This window comes from Apus apus, chromosome 4 (assembly GCF_020740795.1).
Source record: "Apus apus isolate bApuApu2 chromosome 4, bApuApu2.pri.cur, whole genome shotgun sequence".
Classification (NCBI taxonomy): Eukaryota; Metazoa; Chordata; class Aves; order Apodiformes; family Apodidae; genus Apus; species Apus apus.
Genome location: NC_067285.1, coordinates 68,242,638 through 68,270,494, shown reverse-complemented (window position 1 = coordinate 68,270,494; position 27,857 = coordinate 68,242,638). Strand labels below are relative to the sequence as shown.

At 37.1% G+C, this 27,857-nt stretch overlaps 1 protein-coding gene across 7 annotated transcripts in view; it reads left to right on the top strand.

Moving 5' to 3' along the window:
• The window catches only part of CCSER1 (coiled-coil serine rich protein 1), a 655,276-nt gene that overhangs the window by 96,067 nt on the left and 531,352 nt on the right, over positions 1–27,857 (top strand). For all 7 annotated transcript variants that reach the window (XM_051619517.1, XM_051619519.1, XM_051619515.1 and 4 more), the window contains exon 4: positions 27,555–27,648. In XM_051619517.1, coding sequence (XP_051475477.1) covers positions 27,555–27,648 — 94 coding nt within the window. The remainder of the gene's footprint in view (positions 1–27,554; positions 27,649–27,857) is intronic.

The window sequence follows — 27,857 nt, the reverse complement described above, 5'->3', positions numbered from 1 at the left end:
AATTGCAATTTTGCATGGGGAAAGACAAGGTGTAAAAGGTTGGATATAGCCAAGGATCATACAGTTGTTCTTAATGACATTCAAATATAAGTTGTATTGTCAAATACTGGAAAACATCTGCAGTTTAGGTTGCTTATTTTATGCTTTATCTAATGTCCTTCCTCAGTATAGCTTTTTATTTCAAGTCCAGAAAAGAAATAGTATAAATTTAGTCAAAGGCTTATTTTTAATGAGGTTATATTTTTTCCCAATTCTTGTATTAATTGAAGCAATACTGTACCTTCTTATTGTACAATCCTGGAATTGAAGACCTGAGAAATGTGTGAACGAGCACAAGAGATTTTAGTGGTGTGTGAATGAATCTTTAAGTCATTGAAATGTCAGTCACTAAGCAAATAGATTCCCTTTTGCCTGAATAAGTAGAAGAATGTGTTCAAAACGGTACTTCAAACCCATTTTTTTTTTTTTTCTTCTTAATGTACTCTCTAGAAAAAAAGGGTCAGGAAAGCAAAAAGTTGCATTGTTCTCAAAAATACCTGTGGTAATACAAGAATTTTCTCATTCACATTTCACCCATTACATTTTAAAGAAGGACAAATTATTATAGGTCTTTGTAGGTCAACAGCTCATAAAGAAGACCGTTAGGAATTAGAGGCTCCTTCCTTCTGTCCTTCCTTGCATCAGTATAAACACTGTGTGAAAAGAAGGGAAAAAGGATCAACAGTGCATTGTAATTAGATGTAAAGGTCTTATTTATTATTTTTTTTTTAAAGAAAAATGTATATTCATGGCCATTCTGCATAGTTGGCTACCCCAGTAATACGGCATTACATATGGTCACAGTTTGCTGAGAACCTAACAAAGATGTTTGCTCCTTAACACAAATACATACATTATAAATAGGAAGCTTAATGTTGTAAGAAGCAAGTTATAGCCTGGTTATTAAATTATTCCCCTCCCTTTTGGTATAATTACTGTGCCTTTAAGTTCTCCTTATTCACAATTTCCTTACTTAGAAATCTCCATCATGGTAGTTAATGGAACATTATCAGTCACCCTGATGTTTATTTTCCATTTCGGTTTTCAGTCTCCAGGACTGATGGAGAGCCCTGTTTATCTGATCTTTTAAGTTGCAGACTCTTTGTAGTCACAACATTGCCCTTACAAGCTGTACGAAGCTTGTGTCATGCTAGGAATGCTGTACAAATTTTAAAATATTTGTAATAATTTAATCTAGATCTTTGGGGAGCACAGGTTTGTTTACTGTAATAGAGAGAAAGTGGTTCTTAGTGATGTTAGTGGTTAGTTGCACATACGCTATAGGAAAGCATGAATGTCTTGTTTTTCTGAGATACCGCAGTGAAGGGATAGTAACAAAACCCAGTCAGATTTGTTGAGTTCACATTTCTTGGAGAAGGACTTTGTTTTGCTATGTAGGAAGCTTGAGTTTGAGGAGCTGTAAACCAGGAGGCTCTCTGTCACACTTCCAAAAGCTTACTGCAAATCTTGAGCTACATTGCTTAAATGTCTTTTTTTTCCCATCTGAAAAAAGCAAAAATAAAAAAATACAGTAAGCTTGTTGACTGTGAAGATGCTGATTTGATGAGGGGTTATTTCCCTAGAAGTATAAGGTGATAAGAGATATTTTACTGGAAGGTTTTGCTATCTTTTTGTCTGTCCTTTTCAGTTTAATATCTGAATATATGCAAGAGCTAGGGGCCTGCATGGGTTCTGGATTTTGCTGCAATGAATAGAATCAGAAGCAGCTGTGTATATGTGCATGATAAAGGAAATACAAACAAAGATTTGTGCTTGTAATTCTGAGCTGCTTTATATTCTTCAGTTTCTTATTGATACGGTTCCACAGATTTAAGATTTTTGTTGGTTTTGAGACTGGAAATACATTTCAAAACATTGATTCGACAAGTAAAGTTACTATTGGATTGTTCAGAATTAATTTCCGTTCATTAAAAATGTCATAGGTAATTTATAGGTATAAATTTTCTTTCTGAGTCTACTGACATTTCAGCCCAGTGACATATGTCAAGAGGAAAGTAATTTTTTTTTCCAATTAGCCTTACAAGCAATGAACAGAAATTCCTTTTTTTATTTCTGTAAAAAAAGTATTTCAAATATTAATATTTTCATGGGTGACGGAGATACTTATTTAAGGAAACTCTTAGATTTCCTTAACGTGGGAAGAAAAATGTCTTTAAGTCTTTCCTGTTGCATTTAAAGAACAACCAGCTATCCACCCACCTAACCCTGTTTTAGTTTTTACTGTATGGAGGAAAACCTCCATTAACTTGACTGGCTTTATTGTGTTTATATTGCTAGAGGAAAAAAAATGAGGTTTGTGGTGCATTGACTGGCCAAGCGCGTCCAATCTTAGGTTGAAAATGAAAACTTTGATTCCAGTTATCCTGCAGGCATGGCTGAACTGTGACGATGAACCTGAGCTATTTATCTGGAACAGAAAATTATGTGTATGCAGACTTTTAAGAGACATTTATCAAAGTACCGGGAAGATCAACTATTAATCTGTTTCTTTGGTAATTAAAAGGCTTTCAGTCAGAGGTACAGTTTGAGAGTGCACCAGTTTTTTGTTTTGTTTTTATAATTCTCTGCTATTAGGTTTTGCATTTCTTGTTCTCTCTATAAATAGAATATTAACATTTATCATTAAACCTGCAGGTGCTATATTGAAGTGCCTAATAGTAATCTTACAACAATTTGGATGTAAAAAACCTCAGCATGAGGATGAATATTCTGTTTTGATAAGAAAGAAAAGGCTTAACTTGCGTGGTGCCTGCAGAGAACTATTTGAAGAAGGCATCTGAAGCCTGTTGCATTTTATACTTCAGATGTGGTTTGACAGTACAGTTCGCTAGGACATCTGGGAGCAAGATGTTCAGTGGAATCATTGGGAATGTTCAGTTGAAGCTGGTTCAAGTACTATAATGAGAAATCTTGCTTTTTTTTGCAAATGGGTTTAGCTTTTCTTGAGACTTCAGAGTGTTATTTTGCCTACATATAATATATGCAGCAATTTATGGCGGGGTCCCAAAATTCTATGGTTTTATTAATGTAACTAAAAACCAAAAATGCCTTCACCCTACTTTTGGACTGTTTAATAACCTGTGTGACAAATGCTGGGTTTAATCTTGATCTATTTTGTATGCTCAAAGTGGAAGATTGATTTTCCCCATATTATTTGATCAAACTTTTTCCTCATTTTAATAACTTGAATTGAGATCAGTAGTGATACTGTTGCAAGCACAATGACAAGTACATGTGGTGAGCTTTGCTTTTTTCCCTTTGCCATACCAAATTTCAATTTCTGTATCTTTAGATAATTTTAACTATGGACATGAAATAATGGTATGTATTTAAGTCATACTAAAAGGAGAGATAGGCAGAATGGAACACTTAAATTTCTCACTGTAGTTATAGATCTGCAGGGGTTAGTTTTTCTTGCATTCTACATATTTATTTATTAAAAGAAAGTTAAGAGAATGTTAAAGAGGAATAAAAACCCCTGGAACTCCTCCATGGAGAATGGAGAGTAATCTACTGTTAATTGTGTGTTCACTGAGAAGTGCAGGACCCATTATAGCTTGCAGTTGTATATTGTTTTACTTGCTTTTGTGTTCATTTGTTATTTTTATCAAAATGGTTGCCCAGACTAATACATTTTAGGTGTGTGAGTGTATGTGCAAAAGCTGCACCAGACAGTTATTTAAGATTTTATTTAAAGCTTTAATACAACCCTCGATCAAGTTAACAACACTCTATCACCAGGGGAGCAATCTTATCCGTCTGGATTCTGCCCTAATCTTACAGATCAGCACAAACTGCAGAACTATGGATGAGAAACCTGAGTTTGTATTTGCAGTTCTGAGAGTCTGTTATACTGTGAGTTAGCTAGCTTTTCACTCACCAGGATAGTAATAAACCACACTTTTAAAAGGTAAGAAATATGAATGCTGAGCTCGATATAGCCTGTCGTTTTTCAGAGTAGACTTTGCTAGTTATAATAAACTTGGTTTAGCAGAAAAAACACATTGCTTGTGGGCAGTGTGAGCCCTTGGTAGTTGTATGTCCTGTGCTTATATTCAGGAGAAAAGTCTGTCTAAATATGAAAAGCTAGGCCCAGTCCTGTGCATATAGCAGCAGTTGGAAGTATGTTCCTCTGCTAGGATATTCTCTCACACCCCATGTATAGTCTCCTTTTGTATTAAGATAGGTATGTTTAGTTTTTAGCTCTTTATTTCTTTCATTAGTGCCAGGAAGTTAGTTTGGTATAGCATTATGCTAAAATAAAGGCGACTGACTATAAAAGACACAGGCAAATTACTAGTGACAGAAAAAAAGGGTGGCACTAGGGACACTAATGTTACAGATGTGACATAGATTCATAAATGGCAGCCCAGGAATACCCAGCAGAAGGCATATAGTTGGCCATCTTTGCATGACTTTTCCCTTATGCATCTTGAACTTGTCTCTATCATCCCTCATGTCTTAATGCGTCCATTCTTAAGCTTATGTATGCTCTAGCACATCCAGTTTGTTAGTGCCTTTGTGTTCTTGATAGTTTTCCTTCTAATACTTTTCATTTTGCTAGAATTTTGGTGTGTGTGTTTTTGTGAGCTGTTTGCTCAGCAGTTTATGGAGATGATACTTCAGTTTGTGGTGCTACACAACCCCTAGTCAGCATTGAACTTAGTCCAGAAGCTGCTGAAGTGAAAATGTAATTTTGGATATATATTAGTCCTAATATTTGTATCCTGATTTTTGGAGTATACTGTACAGTGGTACTTGAATGTGATCTTGAAATTGCATAACTGAGCAGCTGTTATTGGAAAACTCTTTGTATTTAGGAGAGATACTCCCTAATTCTGGGACTCAGAAACATGAACTCTGTTTTCAACGTGGAGTACTGTATTCAGTTTGGGCACTCATATCTCAAACATTGCTGAAGCATGGAGGAAGGAGAAGCAATAGCAAAGATCAAAGAAAAATGCATAATATTTGAATGATTTGAGATCAAATAACCTAAGAAGAGAAATTTGAGATGGAAGTAATAATTACTTTAAAATACATTGAAGTCTGCTGGAAAGATAGAGGAAATAATCTATTCTCTGTATTCAGAAAGGTTAGGACAAGAAATAGTTGTCTTAATTTACATTAAGGAGGGTCCAGGATGTGTAGAAGCTCGACATGAGCCAACAATGTGTGCTTGCAGATCAGAAAGCAAATCATGTTCTGGGCAGCATCAAAAGAAATGTGGCCAGCAGGGCCAGGGAGGTGATTCTGCCCTCCTACTCTGCTCTTGTGGGACCCCACCCAGAATGCTGTGTACAGGTCTGGAGCCCTGTTGGAGAGGGTCCAGAGAAGGGCCACCACAATGATCAAAGGCTTGGAGCACCTCTGCTTTGAAGACAGGCTGAGGGAATTTAGGCTGTTCAGCCTAGAGAAGAGAAGGCTCCAGGGAGACCTTATAGTGGCCTTTCAGTGCCTGAAGGGACCTGCTGGAAAGATGGAGAGAAGCCTTTTGCCAGAGAGGGTGGTGATAGGACAAGGGGTAGTGGTTTTAAACTAAAAGAAGGTAGATTTAGGTTAGGTGTTAGGAAGTAGTTCTTCACCATGAGGGTAGTAAGGTGCTGGAATAGGTTGCCTAGGAAGGTTGTGGGAGCCCCCTCCCTGGAGGAGTTTAAGGTTAGGTTCGATGAGCCCTTGTGCTACTTGATGTAGTGTGAGGTGTCCCTGCTCATAGCAGGGAGGTTGGAAGTAGATGATCTTAACCATTGTATGATTCTATGTATTATGAAATGCATTCTGATAAGGGTGGTAAAAACCAGGTGGTTTGATTAAGAGTATTGTGGAATGCTAATCACTGGAAATCTCTTAAGAACAAGTTGGATAAGCAGTGGATAGAAATTCTATCACATGTATTTCCTACTGCCTTGGGGTAGCCGACTTGAATCAGTAACTGCTTTTTAAACCTTTTTAGTCTTTGATAACTTTCCGTGATTCTGAGCTATGTGCTATGCACTCTGTGGACAGCTGTGAAGCTTCAGCCTGACTTGCCAGCAGTTAAGGTTGATGTAGGTAGGAGATGCAAAGTAGAAACAGGCAGGCTTTTCAAGAGGCATTTCGTTTATTCTCTGCATGTGTCGCATTTATTCTCTGCATGCGACACCGTAGAATCAGCAAGGACCTGAAATACTCATTGAAAGCACTATTAGATGACCATTAACTGAAAATGTCTTTCCTATTTGGTAGTAGTCATTGCTGTTAAGTCACTGGGCCCATTTCCTCTGTCTGAGAGAGATTCTGGGGTGCTTATTTGTGTGTGAAGAGTTTTATATTAGCTTGCATGTGCATATGAGTATTTAATACTGTGAATTTGTCAGGTGTTCTATTAACCAGAAATAACATGTCATAGTGCATGTCTTTGCATTGCATTCACTCAGAAAAAATAGATATGTCTTAGAGATTTTTTAACTATAGCAACCAATGTGTGTTTTCTACAGTGACGTTTTACAAACTTCCTGCAGTTAAATTTACCAAGGCATACTAGCACACCAGCAGACTGGTGGAAAACGAAGTGCCAGTTTTGTCCACCAAATGGATATATTCCCACTCTGTTTTTCCAGGAGCAAAATTTTCTTTTCTGGGGCTTCAAATATTTCATGATCAGACATCTTTAGTTCCACTAACTTGCTCTGCCTTTAGTGCATCCTGTTGGAGCCTTAAGCCAACCAGCAGTAGCAAAAACTAGGTAGAGTGACTTTGATGGAAGTGAAGCAATCTGAAACTGAGCCTGAGTATGAAGCAGTGCTTTTATAGGTTTCTTAATGAGGGGAAAAAGTGATAAATGACCTTGTGTTCAGAAGTAGAATTTGCATTATTTCTCTTAAAAAAAAATACTGGCCAAATCTTTCAAGGAAAAAAAGTATTGTTTCAAACCCTCCCACCTCCCATTCACAAAGTATTGCTGTGTAAGGTTAGTATCTTTATTTTACAGAATTATTTGAAAGTCCTGTAGTAAATTTATCAAGCAACTTGCATTTTAGAGGGTTGACAGAATGTGTTAGTATTCATTGAATGTCTTATCTGCAGCCTAGAAGAAAAAGATCCAGTATTTTAAGGCTGGAGATAGCTCTGTTAAGGGTGTCCAGTTATCCCCCCCTCTCCCGCCCCTGTTTAACCACTTCATTTTGTATTCCCTTTCTTTTTCTACCCTTGATTAAATACACTGCTGTGGTGCTTGTGAGAATAATTGGAATGAGCAAAAGCATTACTAACAGGAAAAAATTGCAGCCTCTGGCAAATACTTTTTCTTATTACTCAATGTGGCACCTTGTGAGAATGGGATTAATTTCAGATTAGAACTTCATTTAAATGAAGTTCTGATGTAGCACTGTTTGTGGGTCCTTTGTTCCCCCAGCCCCAAAACATCTGCTTGTCATCGAGGTAGTTGTTTGTCTTATTTTTGTATCTGTGATGACCACTGATGAAAGTGTATCTTTTTTTTACTAGTGCTGTATCTTCACTGGGGAATAAATCTTGGTATGAAGCCTAATCGAACAATTCTAGTTGTCATACTATACTTGGAGGCTTTTCTTAAATCAAAACTCTGTGAGAGGCCCATTTGGTAGAACTGTATTCATGGGGAGAACTGGCTGTACCACAAGAATGGAGACCTTGGATTTCTTTTTTACTATGCTATGTCAGTAGGAGCCCCTGGGAGTCTGAGAAAAAATGGTATCTCTGCCTTCTTGTTCTTGTAGCGCATATCTTGAATTGTCTGGATCTTGAGATGAAAAATGAAAGCAGCACAAAACATTGATGCTTGTTAAGCTTTGCTTTGGTTGAGAGTGTTGATGTTGGCGCTAGGATTGGATGGTAATCAAAACAGCCGAGTCAAACCAGGAACTTTTTCAGATTTCTGTATGGTCAAATTATACTTGATGCAGACATTGTAAGGCAGCTGTGTCATTTTTCTAACAACACTGTGCATTTTTTTTAAGGCAGAAGATCTAGTCCCTAATGATACAGAATCACTTTGTGTTTGCGTAGGATTTTACTAGTCTGTAATTTCAAGTTTGAAAAATCAGAAGCTTGTGCTGCATGCGAAGAACATCTAAAATAAAAAGAAACTTCCCCCCCCCAAACAATACAAACCCAGTGTGAAAAATGTCTTAGTGATAGTAAGGAAAGAAAAACATGTGGTTATGGTATCAGACTGTCAGGAATTTGGGGAAACAAGGGCTGAATATCCAGCTGACATGAAACGGGGATAGGAAGATTCTGAATTTTGTTGGTCTTAAAAGAAAGAATACTTCACTGAATTTAAATCATAGTTTTGGCTTCTAGGAGTTTAATGAAAGTGTTCATCAGTGCCTTTTTCATTGAAAACAATCCTTTTCACTAAGCATTTATGTTAGTTCCAAAGAGTGAGAAGAGCTCTTTGGCTTGCACAGTGCAATTCTTAATCAAGGCTCCCAGCTGATGTTAGCCTGTTTGAAGCCAGGCAGCAGAATTCCCTAAAAGAGCAAGGGGCTCTTTTAAGTAAGGGGCCAGCTGAAACATCTAGAATGGGTAATGATGTTAAGATGCTTAGTTACAGAACTGCTTCAGAGTAAGTGCTTTGCAATAACCACACTTTTGCTAAACGGTTAAGTCACAAAATTCTGCTGCCCACTTACTTCTTGACGGTAGAATTATTTTTCATTGGAGACTGCATTGTTGGGGCAGTCATTTCATTAGTAAGTGAATAATTTCCAAAGTGTTAATTATTAGTCCAGTTCCTGGCTCCTGTTAGTCAATGGATAGTTCAGTCCAAAAAATCCTTCCTGAAATTTGATTAGCCTTTTAAGCATTTTAAGCTGGTAAAGCCTAACACCTATGTTCTGAAAGCCAACTTCTGTTTAAAGGAGTTCCATGACTCCTATCTCTGGATAGCAAATATTTGAAAATTGTGTTACTGGGATAGTGTTTGATTAATTTGCAAGTCTGTGAGATAGCAGGACAGTCTGAGGGACACTGCGTTTAATCCCTTAACTGCTTTGTTGTCTTCATCATGCAGTTGAATCACTGAGCAAGTCATGGGCTTCCACTATGTTGCCTTGGGGTAAATTTGCAGAGCACCTACTGCATTGTGTAGTATGAGCTCTGAATATACCTATGGACACACCACAGGTTACTTGGATTTCACTTAGCGAGTTTTGCTCTTTGTTAGAATTTGCTGTCCAGAAACTGAAATCAAGCTTCAAGATCGATTACAAAAACTTACAATCTTTATTTTTTTACTTAATTTTATTATTAAAATTTAGTAGTTGGTAATAACTTCCTTATCTGCCAGGGTAAAACATAATCCTGTGATAGTGTATCAGCAAATGCAAATGAGTTTGAAAGTTGTCTTCAGCAGTGAAGAATAATGAATATAAAACTGTGGTGTCATAAAGTAATTTAATAACTCGTATTTCAAATTCCTATTTGGAAGTCTAACTGTTCTGTACAGTGTCCTCAGGGAAACAGTTACTTCTAATTTGTATTTGTAATTGCTCTGTATTGGCACCCAGCCATGATCTGGGAACGAAGAAGATTCAATGGCCCCTTGACTAAAGGTCAAGCTTTTACTGGCTTTACAGACAAGTAGATAAGGAAGTACTTATTCTAAACACACAACACAATTGATTTATTAAAAAAAAAAAAAAAAAAAAAAAAAGACTATTTGATATCCAGAAGGTGGCAAATTCTTACATGGATATAACTGAGAGGACAACCTTATTTGGTAAGAGATACCATCTAACTTGCTTTAATATATTCTAAAGAAGTCTCAGGGTTTCTACGAAAGGGAACCTCTGCTTGAACATGTGTTTATTACAGGAGTGTCTGTGAAAGGAATTCTAATTTTATAATCTTATCAGTACTGGAAAATTAGCATGTGATAAACAGTTATATACTTATTTTGCTATTTTCAATCAAGTTTATTTTCCTAATACTGCTTTTGGAAATGCCTTATCATCTCTTGTTTGTGATGTTTTGTGTTTCTAATGTTTTCCTTTCACTTTCTTTCTTACTAGTGAAACAAAGAAATAGAACTCAACAACAAGTCTCTGTTAAGCAGGTATTCTTTATTGGTGGTGCTGGGGCAGCACTGGGGATTCTCCACCATAAATGCTCCAGCGAGTTAGCAAAACACCACAACAAATATACACAAAAAACATGCATATTCAGTTTTATGCCAATGAGTTCCCAGAATTCTTTTACATAGTAATTTTATTTCCTAGATCTAGTTATAATATTTGCTTTGAAATTATGCATGCTCAAGGGTCTCCTGTGGAGGTCTTTGTTGATTCTAGTCCTTTGTCTCCTTTGTTCTGTCTCCCATCTGCCTCTGGTAGATTGCCCAGGTGGGTCCAGAATCAACATGAATGTTGTCTGTTGGGCCACAGGTCTTAGAAGACCTGATGTTATGACAACCTGCAGGATGCTTGGACTGACAGTTTCTCAAAGCACATTATTTTAAAAGTAACCCATTCAGCTAACTGAGTACAGCAAATTCATCATTTTAGTAAATTCCTATTAGGGTTAATTCTGTATTTCTACTAAATCTACTAATGACTGTTCTACAACTATCACTAGCTTGATTTAAAATACAAATAGCAAGATACGTCCCTTGTTTCTATTAATCTTGTGTATGTAGCTTCTAGAATCACAGGATCATTTGGGTTGGAAGGGACCTTGTGAGGTTGCTAGTCTGATCTCATGCGCATGTCAGGGCCAGGTGTGAGGTCACACAAGGTTGCTCGGGGTTTGATCCTGCTGGGTCTGGAAAGCCTTCAAGGCTGGAGACTGGACATCCTCCAGGTACTGTTTCAGTAACTGACTGGCATCGTGGGAAGTGAGTTTCTCCTTATATCCAATCTGAATTGCTTGTTACAATGTATGTCTCTGTTACCTCCTGTCCCTGTGCCACGCACTGCTGTAGAGCCTGTTTCTGTCTTCTTGCTCACCTCCTCAATGCTAATGACAGGCTGCTTTTAGCTCCTCCCAGAGCTTTCTTTTGCTTCTATTTCTGTCACATCATTTTAAGACCTGCATTATCAGCTAAAATCTGTGAAGTTTATTTAGACAGACTGTAGAGATTAAATTAGGAATTATTTTCTGAGTGCACAGTAAATGAATAGAATTTTCTTGATAATAAATTTAACTACCTCCCAATATTAAAAAATAAATGCATTTTAGGAACTTTTCTTATTGTCTGTTGCTGACTTAGAGTACAGGAAGATTGCTTATGTCAGAGGCTGTTATTTTCTCTAAGCTAAGTGGAAAGAGTTTCAGGTGTGCAAAAATGTATTGAAGATGTAGCTTTTCTTTGCTTTGTGCTTGAGTTGAAGCCATCAGGTAGTAGTAGAAACTATCATACAGAATTAATTTAAAGGTATGCTATAAAGCTGCCAGGTTTGCCACTGATAACAAAAATAATGATATGCTTCCTAAATCCTGGGTAGCATTAATATTTAAATCAATATGCCTTTCCATTATATTTTAAATTTATGACACAAAACCCTGAGGCAAAAATTGAAGGCAGTCACACTGCCTTATCAGTACTCGTCTCTTCCAGAAACAGGAAGATTCTGTTGATTGTTGTGCCTAGAAGTTAATTTTGGTTACCGTATATTCTTAACACAAACAGACCGCCAACTGCAATTAAAAAACATTCTTTTTGGGAAGTGCATAAAAGTTAGGAGCTACAGACTTTCTGCAGACTCAGTATATTTCACCACGAAATGTATTTTTCCTCTTAGCCACTCGGTGGCAGTAGGCGTCTTCGCAACGATGCAGGCTGATGCAAGGTGTGCCTGTGCCTCCCAAGTTGAAGGATGCTCGATTTCTTGTGCAGTATGATAGTGAAACCTTTAGCTTAAAACATAAATAATCTTATTATTTTATACAAATAACGGCGTGATAATATTTTGGAAGCATATAGGACAAGCTTGGCACTCTGCAGTATAGAAGAACATGTTGCGGTGTGGGGAGGAAAGCAAGCCAAGTGCTCTGGTTTCTGATCAGGGAAGGCCTGTGACAAGGAAACCTTTTTGAGCTCTCTTTTCTGATGATGCCACTATCACAGCCGGGCAACAGTAACCCTGCCATGCTAGGAAATTGGCAATGTGTCATCCTTGGGCTTGGAAGTATCTGAGGTTGCTCAGCAGTCAAGAAGCCTGACAGATACGTCACCATGGCAAGTCAAACCTTTATGCTGAAGCTCTTCAGGGTCAGGCTTCAGAGTAGTGTCGTGTGGCCTACAGGCTTTGAACAACTGGATACTCTTAACTCCACTTGTCAAAAAGCTGTAAATTTCTTGCTGCTTACAGAGAAATGTGCAGCTTTTTGAGAATTAGAGTTGAGTATTCAGTTGTTTATTGTTGATCCTCAATATCAATGCAAGTGCTATACAGAGGGGAGTATAAAATCCTACTGTATTGCTGTATAGCAGAGTTTAGGTTTGGTTTCCTTTTTACTATAAAATGCCTTAACGCATTTCTGAAAAGAATGATTTAATAGCACAGACACTGTACACAAATGAAAGAGTTAAATTGAATGTGGTATGCGAATTTCCTTTGTTTAATTGTTTTTGTTTTTGTTTTTTTAGTATATGAACACTGGCATTGATGGAAAGACACAGTGGGCATTCTACATAGGCATAGGATGCTGCAAGTGAAAGAAGCTATTGTGGCTGAGGCACTTACTTTCCACCTCACTGCTTTTGTGGCTGGGAAAGTAGAATATGATGTGTGACTGCTCCTGGGTCACAAAAGTTTACATCACAGACTGTTAAGTTACCTTAAAGAAACTTATTTTAACACTTCTAGTAGTACTTATAGGAGTTCAGAACTGAGTACTTGTTCCACATGTCCTCATAAGGTTGCAATAAACTAGAGGAGGGATGAAGCAGAGAGATGGGGTTAGTGATCTCCTCAGCTGTCCCTGATGAATCTCCTACTGAATGTCAGTGGAAAAAAATCACTTGCAGAGTTGTTTGTTCTGAGACTATTTGAATAAGCTAGACAGACATGGAGTAGGAGTGGAGATGGTACCTTCAGGCTGAAGAGATTACCTGATGTAATGAAGCAGAAAGTGTATCCAAGCTCACAGTTTCTCAGTTAGCTGATGTTTCTTTAAGTTATGCTGCCTTTCAGGTGTGATGTTTGAGTGCTTCTAGTTTATAGCTTCATCATATAAAAAACTTTAAACAAAATACAGTCAGGTGTCAAGTTTTTATCTTGTTTCATAATCAGAGAAGAAAAAGATAAAAGTTTAACATTGTGTAATAAAGCAAGTCATAAACCATTTCAGATTTCCCTGCAGATGCCTTTTTTAAAGCAGAGTGTTGTTGAGTAAGATTATCACCCGCTTTTTTTTTTTTCTTTTTTTTTTTTTTTTTCCTAAAAGGCATGAAATCTACTTTTCCTTGGACACTTACCCCAACCCCTGCAGTAAGTGGAGCATATGAAGAGTGCTACTGTTGTCAATGCAAGGCTATCTTCCATTGGGAAATATTCAAAGGCATAAGCCTAAATCCTGGACTTTTATGGCTTGCAAACTATGGAGCTATTAATGTAACCTTATAAAACAGTAAGACTAGATCATTTTGGAGACCTATTTTATACATGGCAAACACATGCATTAGTAGCTTTTATCTGCTTTATGTTTGATAAATGACACAAGAATCTTTAGTGTAATGTTTTACTTTTGTAAATAGTGCATATAAAATCCTATAGATAACAGTTATTGATCTGTTCATGGGTGGTACCTGAATAGCACTGTGTGACATGGATTTTTGCACACAAATATATATATACACTTTTTAACATTGTATGTGTACATTGTCACAGATTAAACTGGACTTTTTCCTAGGGATCAGAATGCCACACTTTCATTGATGAACTGTGTTGTCAAACTTTGCAGTGCTATCTTCCTGCATATCCTGAGGTAAAGGAAAAGGAAAACCACAAACCTGTTACATCTTTGCAGTTCCTACTTCTGTGGGACACTTACCTTGGGGCTGAAGTCCAGGACTGGTGCTGAGAGCCATGTAAGCTCATCACATCTGTGGTGAAGTACTGCCCAGGTAGAAATCAGTGCAAGGAAAATTGTTTTAATTTTTGTTGCCTTTCTCACCTCTTAAAAGGGCAGATGAAAACTGTAATTAGTTCAGTGTGCTTCTAGTTGTAAACAGATGTGATTTGTTTTGTTTGGTTGTTGGATTTGTTTTCAGTTTTTGTTTTGGTATTCTAGCCTGGTACTTTCAAATGTCTGCCTCTTGGGCTCTAACCTCTGCCAGGTGGGCAAGAAGGCTGTTTTGTATATGTGGCGCAGCTATCTTAGGAGGTTAAAATCATGACTAACTGGTCATCTCTCAGGAGGGACCATTCCTTATACCTTCTAGTACATGGCTATTGGTCTTTAAATGGACTATACTCAATGGTCAGTCAGAGCAGGGAGGAAGATACTTAAGTCTTGCGTTTGTGGTGATGGGTGCTGCTGAAGCAGATAAACTGGTGTCCTGTATTGGTATGTGTTTTACTGTATTGGTATGTGTTCTAGTGTATTGAAGGAACATGCTTGTGCCTCAGTCAGTTTCAATTATCTCACATTATAAATAGTACAGTGGTAGCATTCATATGTAACCTTTAACTCAGTAAATCATTGACTGTAATGTGCATATAGTTCCCTAACAGCTAAGGAAGCTCATTTAGCTGAAGCAAATACTGACTTAGAGAAGAAAAATGTCTCCCTTCTGTTGGTAAGAGCAGGCTACCCACAAGTGTGCTGGTACATGCTCATCGTTTCAGGAGCTGTAGGGATGGACAAAGGGTTTAGCAGCTAGTATGGCAGCACAGACAAATCTGTGTAAGAATCTCTTGCAAATTAAGAAATCCATTTTCTTTTTTTGAATCAGTTCCACTATGTGGACGTTTGGTCAAATTATGATACAGTAAAATTATGCAATTGGTTGAATAAGTGAGAAGGAGAAGACTGTCTTCTGGTCCCAGCAGTGCAGCCATCTCATTCTGTGGGGCAATTTAACCTGTCTCTGATTTCTCTCCTAGAAACAATAGGAGTTGAGTTGATCTGTATTAATGAGTGTATGCAAAATAATAAGAGAATATTCACTGTTTGATCATGTAGCAAGCAAATGAGTTTTATGAGCACTGGAACTAGGGGAACATGACTCTCAAAGGGATTTATGTTTTGGGATAGATGGATCAATGTTAGTGTCAAAGAAGAATGTAGGGTTCGTCTGAAGCCTCCTGCAGTTAAGAAAGGAGGATGTTTCATACCTGCCATTGTAAGGTGTGAGTTTTTATAGCACTTTTGCTCGTAGCAGATGCATTGCTTGACTTTCACTCTTTCCTCCAAATACCTGCGGTTGCTTAACTTCCTCGTCTAGCCTTTAAGACTGACATCTTTCTGTCCGATTTGGTTAATGTTTGTAATGAAGTTCAAAATTTCCTTGGAAGAGAACAAAACAAGTTTGTGCTTAGTCAGTGGGGTGACATCAACCTTATTCTTTGGGAAAGCAGGCTAACAAGTTATCCTTTGTAAAGGTACACACACACTTCCATTGCAGAGCTGGGAGGAACAGTACTGCATAGTACTGAACACCTGAACAGCATTTACATGTGCTGGCTTTATAACAGTAACTATATATGCCTTATGACTCTAATAAATAGAAAAAAACCCAAAACTAATTTTTAGCATAATGCAGTCTATATGTACTGAATTAAGACTGTAAAAGATATGGACTATGAGATTTGATCAGATTTCTTTTGCTCAGCACATCCTGTAGTATCTAATCTTTACATAGATTCTACTGCATGTTTCTAAAATCTCTTTACCTCGGTGCTTTATTTTTATCTTACCCTAAAATTAACAGCAGCTACAGAAGGTGCTTACATGCAGAAACACATCTTAAGAATCGGAGTATTGACCACGAAAGAACATGTTACTCTATTTTGGATGTGTCTAAGATGTTTGCTAGTCCTTGTAGAAAGCATTATTAGAACCTGTTGACTAATGTGATACTTGAATCTGGGTGAAAATCAAGACAACAAAAGAAAATTGAGTAGTTTTAATGTCAATAATATTGGTTGACTTACAAGTGCTGTAGAAGTTCTCTACTGAAAAGTATAGTGCAAGTGCTCCCTCCTTTCAGTCAGCATTTGAAAACAGTGGCAATCTGGCAATGCTCAAACAGTAAATATTTACTGTGTAATAATTCAATTTATTCTGTAAGGTTGTGACTACATTGACATTGCATCTCCTTGTCCTTAATTGAAGAATCTAAGTTCCTTTTAGCATAAGTTTGAGCATTAAGGTTATGTGGTGTTATATGCTGAAAAACTTTAATGATAAGTATTCTTCAGATACATTTATTGTGGTGGCCCTACTAAAGCTTAGACTGTGAGGATTTGGTTTATTCATATGATGAGATAAAAACCTGTCCTTATCACTGAGCAAATCTAGAATTTTTTTTTTTTGGTGTTATGCATTCAGAGTGGTAATGAAGCAGCAACATTTGTTAACTGAACCTGCAAATGTTGTTGTCCTATTCAAAACAGAAGACTGTTTTACCTCTTTCTGAAAGAAAATAATAACTGTGCTAAAGAAATCTAACCTGTAAAATATATATTGCTGATTCTTTTTACACCAAGACTTTTTGATGAAGACGCTATTTTATTTTGGGTCTCTAAAAGTATGCCTTGAGGACCTAGCTGTTAACAAATAATGAGAGCACTGACTGGCTGGAAAAAAAAACAAAAAACCAAAACAACAAAAACTGGAGCACATTAGACTATTAAACTAAAAAATTATTCCAATTAGTACTGGGGGGACTGCTTTTTACCCTACTAAATTAGGCAACTGGGAATTAATGGCAAGTGAAAATCATTATAATGACAGTCTTTTTCAGTAAAGATTTGAGAACATTTCTGACAGTGTCACCATGACCTCAGAGAGTTCAGTTACTCTCTATACTGAAGCTACATAAACGCTGATTAGTGAAAAAGGTCTTTGGAGAACTTTCTAGTGCAGATAAGTCTTTCCTGACTGTTTCAGGTCTGGCATCTAACTTGTCAGTTTAATAGGCAGCCCATCCTCAATTGTTCAAATAGGAGACTCTTCACGTGCTCAGGATGAAGAATTCTGTGACTAGATACATGATATTTAATGGCAAACCAGAGAGGCTTTAACAAGTAAGTTGCTGATTAAGTAGAGTACATATTATTATTCATTGGTCTTTTAAACAAAAAATACGCTTATGTCTTTGCTGTGCTTTATTATATGCACATTATTTCTGTTAAATTTATAGGAAGAATGGGAACTGTTGAAGAGATGTTGCAGATGCTATTTAAACTGCAAAACCACACAGTTACCTGAAATAAATGGAAACAGAATTGTGGGTATAAGACCTGTAAGCCGAGTGAAGAACAGGTTTTGTGTTTCACTTGGTGGCAGATCAGTGTATAGGGTTTTTTAGAATATTGTTCTCTTCTGAAGAACTACACACTAATACAGTCTCTACAATATGTGTATAACATTCTTTGGACTCCATATATATAATATATGCTATAAGTAACATTATTATTTGAGTTATCACTGGTTAGAATGCATCAGCAATTCCCGATCTGATAAACCTGACATCAGTTTCATTTATAAACAGCTCTATTGGCACTAGGAAATGATTAAAGGATTGGATGTCCTGCCAGCAAGTCACAGTTTCGGATACAATTAATATTATTAAGGGTTACATTGTACTGAAAATGGACTGTGAATTCCTTGTCTTACAAAGGGAATAATCTTGGCTTCTTTGGGCTCTGAAGCAATAATCAAACTAGTACGATGGTGGGCTGAGCAGACAGGGGTGCCCAAAAGCTTAATGGGTAGCCAAAATGTGCTTTGGCCTTAGTTCGTGCAGTGCTATACCTCTCCAATATGGTTGTGTTCTCAGGTATTTCCACTTTGCTCCTACAAGGAAATTGTCCCCTTAATAGTCTATTGACTTCATCAATGGATTTATTTTTTTGGGGGGGGGGATGGGATAAGGGGGGATGCAAATAATGTGACAGACAGATTCTGTCTGTCATCCCCAGTTGCGGCTGGCAAGGTGACTGGCAGCTGAATGTTCAGGTTTGGACGTCTCTGAATTCAGACATAAAAGCCACATGACCTCTGATACCCAAGTGCTGTTCAGTCCTTAAGCCAGGCATGTCTGGCAATCCATTTTTTTTCTGTTCAGTTCAAGCACCTATGTAGTTCATGGGGAAGAAGTGGTCATTGTTCCATAGATATTTGTGTTGTTCTTCCATTCTGATGTCTAGGAGGCTAAATATTTGTTAGAAGAAAATGCATATGTAGATACTGAAATAGATAGTAACTTTGAGTATCAGAGAGTATTGAAAATGCAGAGGAGAAGTGACAAATCTTGTAAAATTTATGCACTACAGAATTTCCAGTAAGGGGTGGCTATTTCTCAGTCTCTCTGAGATTTAGATACTTCTTCAGGATGGAATATTGTCTTTCATACTTCTGATGTTAGTCAAAGCTTGTTACAGGTTGCCTTTTTTCCTCAGGTTCCCAGTTCACTGCCCATTCAAGTGCAATAACAAAGAAAATCTGTCTCCTAGACCAATGATTGCCATTACTGTTTTTCTTGGGGAAAAGAAAAAAAAGAATAAAACAAAGAAAGTGGGAAAAACTGTGCACAAGTGCAAAAATTACATTTGAGCAGAAGCCATTCTCAAAGCATGATTTGAAATGCTGTTTACCAGAGCAGCTGTAGGCCAAAGTTACCATGGAAACAGAAAGAATTCAAATAATATTAGCAATAGCATATCTATTATGATATTGCGTTAACGATGCTATAGTAAGAGGTCACTTGTGGTTTCATTTACAGAGCTCACTTTTTAGTGATTTATCAAAAATATTTCAAGCTACAAATAAGAATTAGAAGCAGAAGGTTCTGCCTTGAACTGGATTATCATAAAATGGGGAGGGAAGAAGCATTACATTTTCCTGTTACTAGACAGAAATATTTTATTTATATTATCATGTATCTAAGAGAGTTTTGAGGTTTTCATATGTAGCAAATTCTTAGTATTTTCTTACAGATACAATAATGCTCAAGCCATAAAATAGGTTGTCCTCATTTGGCATCCAAAAATGCTGACTCCAACAGCATACATGGTACAACAACAGTTGTGACATTTTGCGGAGAAGTTGTTTGCAAGAAGAACTAATTGGTTCTTGAGCTTGCTGCCATACAAGTACCTTTTTCCTGTATTACTTTTCAGAAATACTGAAAACACATGCTAAGCAGTGTCAGTCCTGTTTGGGAAAATGGGGCTTGAAATCAACTGTGCCAGATGAATGTGGCTGGTGCTAGATGGTGGCAGAAGGAGGATTGTTCCCATGTGGTTTCAGAAAAATTAAATTATTTGAAGAGATTGCCATGGTTTGCCCCTTAGGACTGGTGGTGGATTGTCAAGAGCATAAATGCTAAGGTTCTCTTGTATCCCTGAAATTGAAATGTTTCTTTTTTTTGGCAGCCAGGTCTTCACTAGCCATACTTTTTTTTTTTTAAATTTCATTTCCGCCCCCTCCCCCCCCCCCCGCCATGTACTAGTGGCCAAGAAAATTCAAAAAACCAATTGAAGATTGACTAGGTGTCGTAAAGTAATTTTGGATCATTTAAATGTTGGCTGGAGCATTGACTTGGGTGCCGTCAGGAGACAGTCAGAATTTTCTAGTTGCCAGATAGTTAGATGCAAGTTATGTGTTTAATTTGAGTGAGCTTGGAAAAATCTACCTGACTAATCCATGTGTTGAATAACCTGTTGTACTCACATCTCTGAGGTATACAGAAATAAGCTTCACAGAATGGTCTAAATTAGATCCTATATAAATACAAGATAGAGATACTCAAGGTGCTTTTCCTGTGCTTGGCAGAAAAATCTGGCACACAAGATGTAGAAAGCTTTCCCAAAGCTATATGATGGTAATGACTGTGCTAGAACACTTGCATAGTGCTTTGCCTATTACAAAAGCTGTAAAAATGTTAACTAATGCACAAAGCAAATTATGTGTTGCAGATGTATCCTTCTGCTGGAAGGAAAGCATATGCATGTTTCGAGTGGGGGGTGAATTTTTAGTGGCAGGAAGCTGATTAGCATGGGGACAGTGAACGTTGGTGCTGTACATCAGCGTGATCTTTGCTCAAATGCTTTTGCCCGTGGACTTCTGAAGGTAGGTACCATTTCCCCGTCTTCTTATTCTCAGTGACACTGTGGCCAGACAGGAGCACGGTCAGCTCCTGTTCCTGCTGCCAGTGGTCCTTGGGCCTTGCTGTACGACACTTCTGTGGCTTCAGCCAGCCAAACATGTCATGGCAAAATGAACCCCATGTAGGTGAGTGCAAACTGAGACCTGTTAGGAGAGTCCATTAGTAATAATCACTCAGGCAAAAGGAGCATCATTGCAGACATTGATTTAGTGCACAGAGATAATTGAACGGGCAGAAAGAAGAGTATGATGGAAAATACTACTCTTCCCTTACACAGCTGAAAATGTGCATGCAAAAAATATCTTGAAGAATAATATGATGAATCTGAGCTCTATAGTTAGACAGTTCCCTCCACTGATAATTTTCTGTCTTTGGTTCTTAAGGGCACATTAATTTATAATATAAATGGATTTCCACACAGTAGGTATGGAAAATGTTCTTACCAAATGTTACAAGATTTCTTTTTCCCTTTCTAAAGTCTCTAGTTTATTCCAGTAGGGAATAATATGCTTTTACGATGGTGATATTCAGGAAAAAAAAGAATGCTTTTAAGCTGCTCTTGGTATGTGAAAGGCATACATAAGCTTTACATTTGATAGAGGTTTTTAGGCTGTTGGCAGGGATTCTGTGTTTTTTAAAGGTTTTTCTGTTTGCTGGGTTTTGTGTACTTTCATTTTCCCTTTGAAGTGTGTGGGAGAGTGCAGAAGGGGAAATACTTCATTATGTCCATGAATTATTCAGGTATGGTTCTGGGGGTTAACATTACTTTAAATAGCTCAAGGTCTTTCTTTTTCCCTTGAGTGTATCTCAGTTTTCATTCTTATGCTGATTGTATGCCATGTTCCTCTGCTGAATAAATTCTGAGGAAGTACTGGCTTTTGGCAATCTCTGGAAATAATTTCAGACTTGAAATAAGTATTTAATTCTGATCTTTTCCAGCATCAGATATGCAGTGACCCCAAGTAGATACAGGTGAATAGTTGTACATATGACTTTACAAAAGAATCTAATTACTCTCCCTAGAGTGTGTTTTCTATGTGTTTTGCAAAAGCATTGATCTCAGATAGCCTCCCATATATATTTCTACTGTGCAGGTAAAAAGTAATCTATAATATTGCTTACTAATGTACTATTATACATGCAGTACTAAGCTGAAATTTTATAAACCACATTTGGTACATGATTCCAGTGGGGAGGCATGAACACTAAATTGTTATATTTTGGAAAAAAAAAAATCCAGTAAGATGAGAAAATCTGTGTTCAGAAAATATTTAAGAGCAACAACACAGAAAATGATCAGAAAGATGTCTAGAGGCCAACATGAGGAGAAAGGAAAACACAAGAAAACCTACAGCATTTTTTTGAAAAGTAAGTTTTTAAAATTTTGTTCTTGTAGTTCTAAAAATATATTTGAAAATTCAGTGATTGCTGCATAATCACTTATGCAAAGGAGACACAGGCTATTATGTCAGGGGAAAAAGACACTAAAATATTATTCCCCTGCATAATCTGGCTTTCCTCATACAGTCTAAAGTTGGGGTGAAGTAGGATTACAGATTCTTGAGGAGAAATGCATCTGTATACAACAGGTATAGAAGAACAGCATTTCAAAGAGGGGTGCCTGTGACCAAAACTCATCTGCTCAGTTTTAATTGCAGTAGCAGGAAGTATGTTGCATGGCCCCCCATCAGAGGAAGCAGTGACAGCATGCTTTCCAGGAAAAGCAGTGTGTTAGCTTGATCAAAACAAACATTAAAGCTTGAAACACAGTATAATTGAGTTCATGATAGTTACGTTGTATCAATGTATGTATAAGCTTGAATAGTTCTGTGAATACTATTTTCAGCCGTATATGTATCTTGACAGAGCAGTTCATAAGCTAAGTAATTGCAAACATGTTAGTGCTTCAGTTTTGTAGCTTCATTAAGTTGCTTACTTGAAGTCAAGTTCTCAAATGTCTTGAACAATCTCCAAGCTATAGTCAAGATCTTGTTGCAGGATCACTGTACTGTAATGAAATGGAAACCTCAGTCTCATGTGTAGAAGAACCTTGAAAAACACTGGGAAATGCCAGCCCCTGCTGGCAACCTGTGTATGGTTACACAAAAACACTAGTGAGAAAAAAAAATAAATCTGCATCCCCTTGCTTGGGAAACAAAAATTTTTCAGGGCTGAATCTCCCTCAAGATACCAGCATAGAAAAAGACACCAAAGCCATTGGACACCATATTGACCGGTGACTACATGTTAATTAGAAAAAAACCCAACAAAATAATGTTTATAGCTCTCAAAAGATGCCAGTAATGACAGAGAACCTGTGTTTGCTTCCTTTAGGACCTTGCTGTCACTTTATTATTTTAATGCTATGGAAGCAAGAAGTCTAGAATAAAAATGTGTGAAAACATCAACAAATGAATCTTTTGATTGGTGCTATTGATTGTGGGCTGTTTCAAATTGGCAGAATTGTCACTTAAACCAAGCTATTAAACTTGGTTTTGCATATTAGTTCTAAATATTCAGTTCTACATGGATTTACCCTGCTTTGTTTATATATATTGTGCAATTGATATGATTCTGCTGGGTCCATTTTGGACTTGTATTGTATTGCTTAACGAAAGAGTATGCTTTAGTGTATTTGTATATTGATTTGTATGTTTTATTGTCATTTTTGAATACCAGAGTAGTCAGTCTTTAGAGGACTATACTATAATTCCATGAGCACTAATTTCACTAGGTAAGTTCGTTATTTGGAATAATAATTTAAAAAAAACACATAGTGAAGAGAGCTTCATAAATAAATGTTACTTGCTTTTTGTTGTTTGATGAAGCCTAATAGTAGATTTGAGACTTGCTATATTAGGCACTTTGTATTTGCTACTAAAGCTGTTTCCAGCTTTCAGACTCACTTTAAGTGTTGCAGACTCTGAGCTGGAACAGGTGTAATAATAATTAAATACTTGACTGTTCTGGAAAAGGATTGAAAATGTATGTTTTATGCAATAGATTTCCTTTGAGTTATTATAGAAAGGGAAGCTGGGAAGAGAGAAAAATGGAGATAGAAAGGGAATTAAAGTAGGAAGGATGCCCCCTTCAGAAACTCTGAGTAAACTTACTATCCAGATCCACACTGGCTGGCTGGATGGAACTATATGTATAATACATCTCTATCCCCTTAACATTTCGACTGTTTATGACATATATCCATGTGAATCACTGTGTATCTTTTGATAATAAAATTATTCTTAGATCATATTTCTTAAGAATGTTAATGCCTGGGCCCAGTCTCAGCTAAATTAAGTACCATTGAGTTCAATGTGATTTGAGTAAGATACCAAGTTGTTGAATGAAAACCAGCACTTTATACTTCTTCTTGATGGTGAAATAATTTTAAATATGAAAAATGTTAGTGAAAAGTTACTGATGCCTTGAAATATTCTTGGATTAGCATCCTGTTCTGCTGCAACCATTATCAGTTATCAAAAGCAGCCTAAACTGTTGTACAAATTACTGCTTTTTATTCTGAATTAGTAGCATTTAAAATATAACTGTTAAACTCTTGTTTAAATAGAAGTATCTTTAGATAATGGTGGCATTTCACTAAGACGTGGAAAATGTGGTAGGTAAACTGGGACTACAGCCTATCTTGACCAGGAAAAACTGGAAGATGTAATTCTGCTCACATGTCCTTCTCACAGAATATGACCAGCTTCCAGATGAACTGGAAGGAAAAAACAGCATCATGTTAATTTCAGGTCTATTATATAGACAAAATGGTGGTAGAAATCAAGCATACAGCAGAAGTAGGGAATATGTCTTAAGGCTTCTAAGGCATTATTATAGAGTCAAGAAAGAGGTTTTGCTGCAGAGTTTCTGCCTTAACTAAATGGTTTGCCTCCTAAAATAAATAAGGGTATGCCACCATAAGTAGACAACAGATGTTTGCAAGGGACCTTGAGGAAAGCTTTCCTTTCTTTTTCTTCATGTAGCAAAGCCTTGAAACTATTCACTTTGGATGCTCTTTAGGGCTCAATCTCTCTTTTATGTACTTTAAAAAAAATATAATTGTGTTATTCTTCAAAGAATGCAGCAGCGATGGTGAGAGGGAGAATGGGGAAAGGGTCAAGAGATATTAAAAATAAATTTCAACTGCTACTTATTGTCATAGCAACAAAGGAGTAATATATATCCTGCAAGGAGGCAGAGGGGCGGAGGATGTTGGCGTGCACTCGTGACAGTATCTCTGAGCTGTTCAGTGGCTTTAGACAGGTCATTTTAAGACCCTTTTTCTCTTACTGTATTTTCTAATTATATGTTTTCAGAAAACATTACTCAGTTAGGACAGCCCTGGAAACCCAATTAACTTTCTTTGCTTGGGTGTGCTTTTATGCAGTCATGAATTCATTTCTGTTTGTAGCTGTGGAAGGACCCCACCTGCAGAGGTGGGCCAAGAGAGCAGGGAAGCAGCTGGACTGACATCCCTGGCACCCCTGACAGGTAGAGCAGCCATCCCTGCCAAGCCCTCAGTCTTGCCACAATGGACAGGCGCTGCTTCAATTTGTCTGTTCCTAGTTCTGTGATTTGTCCCTTTATAAAGAACAAATAAACTTCTGGGGAAACAGGAGACTTTTTCTCTGATGAAGATACTTCCAAGAAGAATAAACCTGGGAGAGCTTTTCTTTGTCACTTTAGCTTACCTGCTGTTGTTGGTGCAGTCTAAGAGACTGTAGGAAAGGGAAGGCAGGGGGGTCACAGGTATGTTGGGAAGGCAGCTGGGAGTGCTCAGCTCTGATGGACACGCAGAGATGTTGCTGTGAGGAGCAGGGTGCACATCAGCCTTGCAGGATGGAGAGGATATATGGAGCATGGTTTACGTCTACTGTGAAGGTTCTTGGGAGCAAAGAGCTCTTAAAGGCAGCAATACGGATGTGAAGAATTGTATACAAACTGTTTCTGTTTGATTCATCTTACCTAGTGGAGCTTCTTCAATTTAGGAAACTGTCGTTCTGAGGGTTTTTTTTTTGTTGGTTGTTTTTTTGTGGGGTTTTTTTTTCCCAAGTCAAATATAATTTGGTTTTTGATGGGGGCTTTGAATCACTGCATTTTCACAGGCAATCTCACAAGGCTTCAGACTGTGCTTAAGTTACTGGACAACATGGAGATGCTCAATTAGCACAAAATCGTACTCATTACTACTGGTATGGTTCATCAAGGGATGCTTAGTATTAATATAAATATCAGTTCAGTTGGTCAGCTCTAATATAGATGATAATCTTAAGGTAAAAAACAAATATACGTACTTCAGTCTTTTTACCTTTTGCTTCTATTTGCATGAAAAAACTTAGCTATTTCTTGAAAACTGCAGGGATTGTTCTTCTCGACTTTGTCACCAACATGCTTTTCTTGCATTAGTAAAACAATATATAAACAAGGTATATTTTACATTCTCTGAGTAGTTTGACAGACTATTTGATCAAGCTTGAGTGCATAAGAGCACCTAAATTTAAAAACAGAGCAAAAAACTCCAAACTCTTCCTTTGCTTAAACTTCATTTTCTTACAGTCATCTACTCTTAACTTGCTACAATAATTAATTCTCTTTCTAAAATACAGCTGGTAGTGACAGTTGGATTGAAGATACTTCAGTCAGGTTAGGCAGTGTTCTTGGAATTTTTGGAAAATAACGGAGAACAAACCTTAGGGTCTCGATGCAAGTTTTTTGAAAGATGTTTAGGTGCTAAAGGAGACACCTAAGCTCTTTTTCACTAGCTCCAGCAGTAATTAAAAGAATATTTAATTTTTGGGTTATCTGTAACATTAAGCAATGTGTATTCTCCTACTTTAACACAGAACACTTTTTCTTTAAATTTTTACTTTTAGTAAACTAGTTTTAGTTTGGATTTTTTTATGTATTAACACAAATCCAGACTAGAAAATTATGTGTCTACATAAGTATCAGGTACTGAAACCAGATGTAATTAATTTACAGATTTCATTTTCATGTTTTATTTTTCTATTTCTGCACTGTGTAGGAATAATTTTATTATTTAATGTCTAAGTTTTGTCAGCATGAGGAAAAGAAACTGGCGCTATGACAAAGGCTTGTCAGCAGCTCTTAGGGGGATTAAGATGTGTATTTGTGATGCTTGTGTAACGTGTATTTTCCTTCTGTGCAACACCCCTCATGGCTTGTGTGAAGGTCTTTGCATTTGACAATTATCACTTTCTGGGCTTGGCATCTGTAAATATAGTAACAGCATTAGGAGTGGGTTCTTTATCTTGGAAGAGGTTTTCTTGTGCTGATGTTAAGTCAGGGAAAGAATGCAAAATGTGTTGCTTGTGTGTTGTTTATGAAAGAGTAGAAAACAGAATTTGAAGAAAGAATGACTCAAAGGGATTTGATACATGTAAGTTGGGAGAGTGAATAAGAATTGGTATCTATTATGGAGGAAAATACTTAGAACAACTAGAAGGTACATAATATGGTTGGAACTTCAGTCGGGGAGGGCTTTTGCTAGTTTAATGTATTCTACTATTATATTTCTTCATTCACTGTACAACAGATTGCTACACAGAGATTTCACAAACAACTAGATTCTTTGAGATGATCACCTGGCCTCTTTCACACTGAATTCCTGTCTTCTCTGGGTAGCATTTGTACTGGGAGCATGTGAGACGTATGGGGTGTCAGCATCTCATGTAGGATCTGACATTTTTTTGCCTGTGAATGGAGAGAAGAATTAAGTCTGTTGCAAAGCCGCTTGTAGAGTTGCAAAAAAAACCAACAGCTGGAGAGTGAATGAATTATCTTTGGTGACTGTGGAGAAAATAATGATATTATCAGGTCAAAAGAAATGACCACAGAATAAAATATACAGGGGAAGAAAAAGGAGAATGAGTGTCTTTTTTTAATACATTGAGTATAGCAACTTCTGGTTGCTAGGGGCTAGAGAAAACACCTCACCTCACCACCTCATTTTCCAAAGTTGCCCTTGGTGAGAGTAGGAACAGGGAACAAGGTAAGTGAGTTGCCTGGTGTGGGTTGCTTTCTCACTGGTTCAATGTTAGAAAAAATTTCCATAGCTCCTGCTTGAATACACTTTCCAGATCTGATTGCTCATTATTTGGTACAGAATAGTTTGGTTAACACATCTCTCTAAATGCTTCGTTATTTTTTTTTCTTTAATATATATTAGGATGTTTTGAATAACTTGGGTTCCTGTGAATTGGATGAAGATGACCTAATGCTTGACCTGGAGTTCCTAGAAGAACAACATCACCATCGTTCGGGTAAGTCATATAAATACTGACGTAGCGACGTGTTAGTATTCTAGAAATATAAAATAACTGTATTTAGTACAATTACTTAGAAATAGGAAAGTAATTCTCTTGAAAGGGGAAAAGCTGTATGCATTTTGTGGTGTTATTTTTAAATGTGTTTGCCATTTAACAGGAAGATACTCTTTACTGCATTTGGGCTTTGTATGGTCACTTATTAA